The sequence below is a fragment of the Furipterus horrens genome, unplaced genomic scaffold (genome assembly GCF_987537825.1).
Source record: "Furipterus horrens unplaced genomic scaffold, mFurHor1.1.pri manual_scaffold_3, whole genome shotgun sequence".
Classification (NCBI taxonomy): Eukaryota; Metazoa; Chordata; class Mammalia; order Chiroptera; family Furipteridae; genus Furipterus; species Furipterus horrens.
Genome location: NW_028327173.1, coordinates 30429373 through 30439593, shown reverse-complemented (window position 1 = coordinate 30439593; position 10221 = coordinate 30429373). Strand labels below are relative to the sequence as shown.

Here is a 10221-nt window from a genome sequence, read left to right as displayed (position 1 = left end):
ATAAGTGCTCTCTCTTTTTTTTCAAAGATTTTTTTTTAATGTAATCCTTGCCCAAGGATTTATTGATTTCAGAGAGAGAAATATCAACATGAGAAACACCAATCAATCTGTTGCTTCCACAACTCGAACTGACTTGAGATGGAACCCGCATCCTAGGCATGTGCCCTGACCAGGATCAAACTCCAGGCGACCTTTTGGTTCATAGGAAGATGCTCCAGCCCACCAGGCCACACTGGCCAAGGCGGTGCTCTCTATTTTTGTAGATTGTATAGATGTTAACTTTGGTGAAAGTGTTTTGCTCTGACTGCATGCTTAGGGGGAAACTGAAACAGGGGATGAAGGGTGTGTCCTGGTATGGTAGCAGCTGAAGGGATTCCAGCCAGTTGGAGCTCCGCCACCCCAGGAGTGGTCAGTCCTGAGGCTGATCACAACCAGCCTCCGGACCAACAAGTCCCACTGCTTGCAAGGCAGTGCACCGCTTGACTGAACTATCCTTCAACATAAATTGGATACCATCTTCTTGGGGTGGGGGTAGGGGAATGTGCCTTGTACGTGGTCCCACAGCCCCTGATTGTGCTGGACAGTCTCCGTTTCTGTCCCTAAAACTGTGGAGTCCCTACGGGTATGGAATGAAACGATTGGGAATTAATTCCAGGCCCCTAAGGAACTCGGCTCCCTGCACTGACAGGAAATGCCCTTCTGCTCAGGGCAAACCAGCGCGGGTTCCCGGGTCAACCCGCAGAGAGGAAGAGCTGTGGCCCCAGGGTCCCCACGGCGCCGCCCGGCGGGATGTCGCAGACCAGCCCGGAGCAACCCACGATCTGCATACCCATGGTGCACCACGAACACAGTTCACGACGTTTGGGTTCCAGCCCCACGAGAATCTGCCCACTGTCGCGGGCACACTGCCTGTCAGAGATGTACGATCCATACAAACGCGAGGCCGGGAGCACGGACCGCGCAGGCATTAACAACCGTAACTGTGCTGAGGGTTAGCTGGCCGTGGGAGCTTCCGCGCTGAAAATGAGAGGTGCGCTTCGGGATTTTTTCGAAACGAAGACATTTTTCGCTTTTTACTAAAGGTTTCCGTGGAAAGAAACAATTGAGTTATCAAAAAATTTTTGAGGTTTCACTTTTATGAGGCTAAATTCTAAGAATTAAAAACCAGGAATCAGATTCCTGCGTTAAGTTTTCTGTTGGTGTTTCTGGGTCATTTATAAGAAGTATTTAATTGATGAACCATTAATTAAGAAAAACCAAGGGTTTTTGTTTTTTTTTCTCAAGCGCTTGCATTTATACCACGTCGCTGAGAGTTCAGTTAGTTCCTCCAAATACCGGTTATTATTGAAGGTTTATAACTGGTGATCTCCACGTTCACAGGCATCAGCAGATTGTATTGACTTCCCACAGCCAAGTCCGTTTTATCTTCTCCACTGCTATCACTTTAGTCTCAGGCCTCTCCTGGTGGAGTCATGCAATAGGCTCCCTGAACTGTTTGTTCTGTTTAGACTCCTTTCCTGCATCCCACTCTCCCTCTTTGTCCCTCCCAATTCTCTGCATAACAGCCAAGTTATTTTTTAAGCTTTGTTTGTTTATTTCAGAGAGAGCGCTTAACCCACTGAGCCACATCAACCAGGGCACAGCCAAATTCTTTTTTAAATGTAAATCCAGCTGCTGTGGCTCAGTGGATTGAGTGTCTGCCTGTGAAGTGAGAGGTCCACAGGTTGATTCCCAGTCAGGGCACATGCCTCAGTTGCTGGCCAGGTCCCCAGCTGGGGGTGTGTGAAAGGCAACTGATGGATGTCTTTCTCTCCCTCTTTTTCTCCCTACCTTCCCCTCTCTCTAAAAGTAAATAAATAAGATCTTTTTTTTAAAAAAGTAAATGTAAATCTGATCTCACACACACCACTCTCCTGCCTTTCCACAAGACACGAGGTTCGTGCTCCTTCCTACCCCTTTGGGTCTCTAGTACAAAGTTGTATCATCAAAGGTCTACTCTCACCACCCTGTGTGAAATAGTCCCACTCTCACCATATCGCCGTTTATCCTTTGAACAGGCTTTATTTTTCTTCAGAGCACAAGCTAATCCAATTATAGCATACATTAATTCCTTTACTTCTCTGTGTATGTTTCTCCTCCTAGAATGTAAGCTTTGTGAGACAGAGACTTTACCTCACTTGTTCTCTGATGGATTCCATGAGCTAAAATCAATGTCTGGCAAGTGAACACTCAGTGAATATTTGTGGAACAAATGGATGAATAGATGTATTCTCTAATTCACAAAACAGTATTTACTCTGTCCCACTACAGTTCTAAGCCCTTTACAAAACCCATCTTCCTCAGAACCCTACTGAATAGGTTCTATTATTATATCCATTTTATAAATAAGAAAAGTGAGGCATAGATAGGTTAAGTAGCTTCACTCAAATTACAAAGCCAGAAAGTGGTGAAGCTGGGATTCAAATGCAGGCAGCCTGGCTCCAGAAGAGGCACACTCTTAATCACTGTGGTACTGTGTTCAGGACATACTACCCCAAAATATGGGCCTTGGCATATTGAATATTTTAAACAGAAGGAATTTGAGAAGACAAGAAAGTCATTTTGACCTCCCCACCCCACCCACCCTACCCTTGATACTGGCTCCCTGGCTCTGGGGCTCCCAGGCTCCCTCTGGCTCTCTTCTTCCAGTATCCCTGGATGATTGTGCTGCGGCTGCCTATGTTTCCAAATGGACAGAATTTTGGAGGAGAAGACACTCCAGGTACAGCCTAGGATTGGGCTAGCATGGCAGAGGGTGGCAGGGTTATTCTTCTTTGGGTGTTCTAACAGGGCTAAGCTCTGAGACAGAAGCCTGCCATTCTTCAAAAATTGTGTAGCTTTTGTATCTTATGTAGTTTTAGTTTATAAACTAACCCTATAGAAATAAGATAATTAAAACTAACAGAGGGAAATGATACGAGAACTCAGGTGTTAAAAGTTTAGCCCCTTCTAAAAAAAAAAAAAAAAAAAAAAGAGTTTAGCCTTGCCCTGGCTGGTGTAGGTCAGTGGATTGAGTGCTGGCCTATGAATCAAATGGTCACCAGTTCGATTCCCAGTCAGAGAACATGATTGGGTTGCGGGTCAGGTCCCTGGGTCGGGGCACGCAAGAGGCAACCACACATTGATGTTTCTCTCCCTCTTTCTCCCTCCCTTCCCCTCTCTCTAAAAATAAATAAATAAAATCTCTTTAAAAATTAAAAAATAAACAAGGGAGTAAGGCTGACCATCTTAGTTAAGTCTAGCAACAGTATGGGAAATGGATTGGGGGGATTGGGGGTGGGGGGTTGGGAGGGTAAGGGGGGGTTGGGGGGGCGGCGCTAAAATGAAGGCAGGAAGGCTAATTACAATCTGTTACAGTAACTCCTGCCACAAATAGGATTGGCAGAACTGGGATGAAGGAGATGAGCCAGCTGTAAAGATCTTGTAAAGGAGAAAAAATAACTCTACTCTGAGCTCTTGGCTGAGACACCTGTAATAATAAAAATAAATAATTAAAAAACCCAGATAAAGAAGAAAAACAAACTTGTTTATTAACATGTATACTTCATGCATACATGGGAGATACCCAAGGAACAATGAATAACTCCCAAAGGTGGCCTAAAATACCCGCTTAAATACCACCTTCAGCTAAAGACAGAAGAAAGAAAAGCGAGGGGCCACCAGGAAAAGCACAGTAAACAGAGTAAGGCTTGTGAGGCAGATTTCAGTGGTGCCTTCTCCACTGATTCTCTGTAGTCGTCCTTTTCCTCCACAGAGGGAGGCGCCCTTACAAGTGGAGATTTTCTTTATAAACATAAATTTCCCTTACAAAAGGGCAACCTGTACTGTTTTCAGAGCGTCTCCTGTTTCTCAAAATAATCAGCTTAAAATAACCCTTAGGCCAAAAACGGCGTGTTTTGGCTTCGCACATTTGGCTACCCTTCAATCTCTTTAAGACGGTAGAAGCCACGGGAAGCAGATGTGAAGAAGAGGGATAAAGCCAGAATGAGACCCAGATTTCTTGGCTTGGGTACCCACGGAAGTGAGAAACAACATCGGGTCAGAACTGGGGAAAGAAGAGTAAGCTCAATTTTGAACTGAGTCTGAGGTGTCCATGGGGCATTTAGAAAGCGATCTCCAGGACGCATTTCTGAAATTAAATAAAGAGCTGAGCTGAAAAGCTATGTGGTGGTTGTAAGAATAAACGGGGAGGGCGAGAGTGCCCAGGGACCGTGTCTTGAGTTAGGGTATCCTGCGAGAGGCAACGATTTTGGCTTTTAACGTAGCCAAGCGGTTAAGCCCAGGTCCTGGCTATAGCCTCCCCTCTTGCTCGGCTCCACCCACAGAGCGTTGAGCCTGGCGGGAAGCGATCCTTCCTGCGCTCCGCTCGCCGAGCATGCTGGGAGCGGAAGCCTGCTCCGAGCGCAGAGCATGTCGAGAGATGTAGTTTGAGACAGGCCCGGAATTCCTCGCGAAACCTGGCCTTTGGTCACTTAAAGGGTAGGTCCAGAAAGCGATGATGTTCCCTGGGCAGGGTGCCCCTCCGGCGGCGGCACGAGGCACCTCGGGCCGCATCCCCTCTCCGCATAGCGTGACATTTCCACGCTTCCACAATCTGCTCCACCTGCAGGGCAAAGCCGGTCACCTTGGAATCCTACAGTGCCCCCCCACCCCCACCCTGCAACCCTGGGCGGTCCTCTCCCGTGCGCTTTTCCCCCACGCTGTTGTGTAGATTTGAGCCTGGTTCCTTGCGTTCGCACCGGAATGAGCGGCTCCCGCCGGTTTTGCTCTTCCAGGGCGCTTAGCTCCGCCGGGGCCAGCAAGGCCAGTCTCAGCTCCCGCACAACTGGGGCCGCCACCTCGGCCACAGGCCTCTCCAGCACCGCCTGTGAACACCAGTCCTGAGTGCTGGCGGGCGGGGCACCCGGCCTGACCCCCGCCACGCACTCGCCGAGTTCCTGCGGTCCGATCTTCAGCACTCTCAGCTCATGCTCCCCTTCACCCGCTTACCGCGCCCACACGTGCCCAACTCCGTGCCGCCAGGATTAGATCAGCCTCGTCCACGCAAAGCTTGTCACTGCGCAACAGGGGCAGCAACGCGGACGCTGACAGCTCCAGGAAGCCGCGGGTCCGAAGCGTCTCCTGTGGGTCTGAGAATGGGTCAGGGAGGAGTAGAATGAGGTGTGTGGGTTGTGAGTATGAAAATGAGGAGCTGTACCTGGCTGTGGGCCTCTATGAAGGCTATGCAACGCTCCTGCAATGGTCCCAAGCCAAAGGTCACGGCCACCTGGAGCAAAATGAGGGAGATCAAGTTAGATATGAGAGGCCACATAGCCCAGCCCTGCACACTGGGGACTACCTGTCTGGGTCCAGCAACACCCACCTGCAGGGCCTCACAAACCAACTCCACATCCAGCACTTTAACCACAAACTCCAGGCATATCTGGGAACAGAAATGAATGTGGGTTGTGCGGAGATATCCCTGTTCCCTGACCCCAACTCCACTCCAGAATCAGTCAGCAGGCTTGGAGCAGCCAGCCATCTAGGCTCCTAGCAGCCCCAGGCCCATTGACTCCCAGGCCAGGGGAGACACTTAATCACCAGGACCTGAGCCTTGGCAAGCCAAGCCCAGCAGCCTACCTTCCAGCTCATTCACCACTAATCAGACTGGATAAGAGCCATGCAAAAATTCCACTCTCCCCTTCACTCAGGAAGCTTAACTTCCTCTACTTGTCCCCCCCCACTCCTGACTTAAAGACACTCAAAAACACAACTAGAAACTTGAATCTCATCCATGACAGCTTCCTCTCATCCTTACATCCAGAAAAGCATTGTGTCATGCTGGTTCCACTTTCCTGAAAGCTGTGAAGTGCTTCCCTGGGCTTCCACTGCCACCCCCACTTCTACTGAACTGGCAAATCTTTCCCATCTCTCCCAGTCCCACCTCCCCTTAACTTCTAAATCCTCACTCCCTTACTGGAAACCTCCAATGAATCTCCACTACCGTCTGGGTGAAAGAAGTCCAAATTTTTGAAGGTCCTGCATGAACCAGCCCCTGGCACCCTCTCCAATCTCATCTCTCCCTTGCCTCTTCTCACACTAATAGTCCAGCCACACTGAAAGTCTCACCAGCTCCTTTTGTGCTCTGTGACTAGAAGGCCATCTTTCCCCTCCCCCTCTGAACAAACTCCTACTGGTTCTACCTGACCCAACACAAATATTTCCTTCTCTAGGGAGTCTTGCCCTCCTCTCTCCTTGGTGGTGACACTAGAGAGAGACAGAACCTCTGTACAGTCTCAGCACCATTTACCCTCATCTATCACATTTCTTATGCCACTGGGTTAAGGAAGGTCAAGTTGGAGACTGAAGAGGCCACATCACCCAGCCCTCCACACAGGAGAGCTTTCATGTGTCTATCTCTCTCAAGATCAAGGATCAAGGCTGACTTATCTTGGTGTCTACAGCAGCAGCCATAAACGTGCTGTATGCCCACACAGCACACACTAGGCATGCACGTATCCTTTGGCACACAGACACACATAAATGCCTGTTTACACAGATATCTGTACTTCTCTCTGTATTGGTACATGTTCTTCTCTAGAACAGAATGAGTGTGAGGCAGGGTATCAACTGAGCCCCTGAGAGGCAAGGGAAATGCCACATAAACCCACCTCTCTCAGTTCCTCCAGCCCATACTCCACAGCTGCCGTCAGCACCTCCAGCACCTGCAAAGTGGGTGGTTGGAGTGGAAGGGAGTTCTCCCTGCCCCTCAGCCAACACCCTCCCTCTCAGATCCCTGCCGGACGGGCTTACAGAATGGCGGTGCAGCTTGACACTGTTGGTGTACAAGAACTCCAGCACTGCCAGGAAGGCCTGAGCTGGTACAGTGCCTAGCACCACAGGGCTAGGTACCCCAGGACCTGGCTCTGGGCCCAGAAGTCGTTGGAAAAAATTGCATCTACAGGCCAACAAGCACCGGTGGGCAAACACCTCCTGCCGTTCTTGACCGACCACAAAGCGAACATCACTGTGGAAGAGAAGGGAAGAGAGCTGGGGAGAAGAGGCCAGAGTCTAGGGTGCAACTCTAGGCTTTGCATTTGCCTATTCTGGGCCTTTGTTTCCTTATGTCTTATAAGAGACAAGGCTTAGTCCTTCCAGCTGAAGGTCTGGGACACACAGGCCTAGGTTCTAGTCCCAGCTGCATTCTATAGTACCTAAGACAAGTGACTTTCTACCTTTGAATCTCAGGTTTCTCCCCCATGAAACTGGATGGTAATCCGAAACTCAGGTGTTGGAGGAAGTGGCTATGCTTGATCACTGAGGAAGCACCAGGGCTGGCACAAGGTTGATCCCACATACCCCTCTTCTCCCCAGCCTGAGTCCTGGGGGAAGGGAAGTTCTTCTCGGCTCCTCCTCCACAGACTGCAAACTCAGCTTTTTCAGCCTCCTCCAGGAAGGAGGGGGTGGGAGGATGGGGGCTCAGAGTGCATTGGCTGCAAATAGATGTGGCAGTAATACACTGTCAAGAGGCCAGACCACATTTTCCATCTTCATGATCACTTCCGGCCCTAGCCTCTAGGCCTCTCACAACACAGTGAGTAGGAGGCAGGAGATGAAGCTTGAGTTTCTGGAGCCTCCTAATCCCCGACCCAAAGACTGAGGTTCCCATTACTCAGACCATACTGTGATCCCTAAAGCAGTAGTGTTATGGGAGTCACCAGCCCTTGCGGAGGAGCCCAGCTCTGAGCCAGTGAGGATAGAAAGCTGCATTCTAGTTCTCCCTACCAGCCCTACCCCATGCTCCATGCCCGGTTTCAGACACTACTTACATCCCAGGCAGACAGGGAGCCCCAGGCAGCACCCTTGTACCTCTTCCTGTCTGAGACTGCTCAGTCTCGTGAGCTTTGTTCCTCTTGTGAATCCCCAGTTCCCAGAACGGTCATCTGCTCCTCTGCCTTCCCAGGGAGGGACTCAAGTTACATCCCATCTCTCAGGATCCAGGGGGCAGAGGGCTCTTCTCTGCCAAGAGCCCAAGATCCAAAAAAGGAAGGCCTTTGCCTAAGGTCACACAGTCACTCTGGGCTGCAGCTCCCACTGCCCTCCAACTCTGGCTCTCATGATATCATGGGTCTTGAGTTCAGCAAGAGGGTCAAGGCTAATTCCCTGCCTCTTCTGTACCCACAGCTTCCTCAGTCATGGGGCCAGCAGAACCAGCTATGGAAAACCCACAGTCAGGGTCAACCCCCTCACCTGTACAGGCGGTTGTTGACGAGGCTTCGGAGTGCTGTGGAAAAGGGCTCAGCCTCCCCGTGCACAACCAGCCCGGGGGTCTCCATCGATGGGCTGGGGCAGGGGTAGGGTAGTAAGTGGGTGGAATAGCCTAGTAGGCCTGTTGTCCTTGGTATGTGGGAGGCGGTAGGTGGGAAGAAGCAGGAGGCCTGGCCAGGCCTTACCGCTGGTAAGGAGACTAGAAAGGCCTGAGAGGGAGGGGCAGGAGCTTGGGAGGCCTCATTGCTGAGAAGCTGTTTAGAGATGGTACAGGAGAGTCCCAGGCTCCTGCAGAAAGCATCAGAGGCTGGTGGAGGAGACCAGGGGCTGGGCTTGGGGATGGGGCCTCAGGGAGGGGACCAAGAGAGGCTGAGGTGGAGCAGACCAGACAGGGAGGAGAGGCTTGCTGCAAATGAGGCCCCAGCTGGGAGCCTGCCCAGGCTCCTGCTAGGGTGGGAAGCCTGTGGGTTTCCAAGGAAACTGGAGCCTGGCCTGAGAAGGCCACGCCCATCTCCCAAAGGCCTAGGCAAAACTTCAGACCTCGGAGGGGGCCTAAGCGGAGGGAGTCGGAGGGTTTTAGCACCCTGGCCCTTGCCTGTCCTGGGTTCAGAATTCAAACTCCCTGTCCCTTCTACCCCTCCACCCACAGGCACACAGGGTTAGGATCAGGTTAGCCAGGTCTGGGAAAACCCCCTCAAGGGAGGGAACCAGGAAGGAAGTGCTTGCCCAGCAACCCACGACAACTTCGTAACACAGGCAAGGGGCCCTTACCCAGGGAAAGCCCTGAACAGTTTCCAGGGCCCTGACAAGGCTTATTTGGGAGGGGACAGTCCTGTCTCGCCCAGAGAGGGGTCAGGTGAGAAGGTGTCAGCTCTGACAAAGGAGTCATGGCCACTGGCATCCCTGAAATGCAGCACAAGAGGTGGCAGGCTGGGAACAAGCCCGGGAGCACTTGGGTCCGCAGGAGTCAGGAGGCTGGAGGCCTAGATGAGGGTGAGCACCACCCGCTTGCTAAGGCAGCCCTGAGTTCAGGAAGTCAGCCAAGCCCCACCCTAGCTCTGCTCAGGGAGCGGAAATGTCTGTTCTTGTTTAGACCCAAGGAGAGACAAGAGTCATGGATAGAGTCCTGATGCGCTCCTTCCTGTGCGCCCAGATCCTGATTCCTGAGCAGCCAGCCCCGTGGCCTCAAGGTCTCCCCAAATCTCAGGCCTCACAGACTTACAAGTGAAGAGTGAAGAGCCATTCTTCACAAGGGGAGAAATGGACAGTGGCTTAAAAGCCCTGGGGTAGGGACATCTTTCTGACCAGAGCCCTCTCTACATCTGCCCCCAATTGTCCTTGTCATGGTAGAATGTTTCTGAGCTCTAAACCTCTGTTGTCCCCTTCCCCGATGACTCAGACACCTTGTACTCAGCACATGCTCACAGTAGTAACACTCCCGGATTAAGCAGAGCCAGGATGGAGGAGGGAACTAGGAGGGGAGGAGTGCTTGCCCAGCAACCCATGGCAACTCCACAACACAGGCAACTCCTACCTGCTGGTCAGGCCAGCCAGGCTTTGAAAGCTGGAGGCCAAAGGCTGCAGGTGACTCAGGGTGCCTGCGGGAGTTTCGGGAGAAGAGGGCAGCCTCCCCAGAACTGATTCTGGAGGTAGGGCCAGGTGCAGAGGGTGGAAAGGAGCTGCCTGAGTCACCTGCCCCCAGCCTCAGCCAATTGTGGGGAAAATTTTGTGCCCACCATTGTAGGGGCAGGTAGGGGTGGAAGGTGCCTGGATTCAATAACCACAGGGCAAGAAAAATCTGTGGGGATGGAATTGGGTTTGTCTGTCCCTCTTTCTGGTTAGGGGTTGGAGGAACCCCTGTTTAGGCTGAGGTAAAAAGCAGATACCTCTCCCTTCTGCTGGCAGTCAGGTAGAAGGGAGAAAAGGAGCTTAATG

General features: G+C 51.5%; 1 protein-coding gene and 1 non-coding gene across 4 annotated transcripts; one reads left to right on the top strand and one right to left on the bottom strand.

The window, feature by feature from the left end:
• Positions 1-1032: 1032 nt before the first annotated feature.
• On the top strand, positions 1033-1144 carry LOC150014794 (U5 spliceosomal RNA). Its single transcript, XR_016510240.1, has one exon. It is a non-coding gene; the product is annotated as a U5 spliceosomal RNA (small nuclear RNA).
• A 2400-nt stretch (positions 1145-3544) lies between these two features.
• On the bottom strand, positions 3545-8760 carry BTBD19 (BTB domain containing 19). Of its 3 annotated transcripts, none has more exons than XM_090271601.1 (8): positions 8269-8760; positions 6824-7045; positions 6576-6689; positions 5402-5468; positions 5237-5305; positions 5029-5160; positions 4779-4904; positions 3545-4642 (listed from the first exon to the last, which is right to left on the bottom strand). In XM_090271601.1, the coding sequence occupies exons 1-8, from the start codon at positions 8352-8354 to the stop codon at positions 4508-4510; spliced, it is 951 nt and encodes a 316-aa protein (XP_090127727.1). In that variant the 5' UTR covers positions 8355-8760; the 3' UTR covers positions 3545-4507. The 3 variants fall into 3 exon arrangements, with proteins under 3 accessions (XP_090127727.1, XP_090127723.1, XP_090127724.1); XM_090271597.1 differs by lacking the exon at positions 6576-6689 and adding an exon at positions 6690-6743 and having other exon boundaries at positions 5402-5461; positions 6832-7045; XM_090271598.1 differs by lacking the exons at positions 6576-6689; positions 8269-8760 and adding exons at positions 6690-6743; positions 7254-7370 and having other exon boundaries at positions 5402-5461; positions 6832-7045.
• Positions 8761-10221: the final 1461 nt, after the last annotated feature.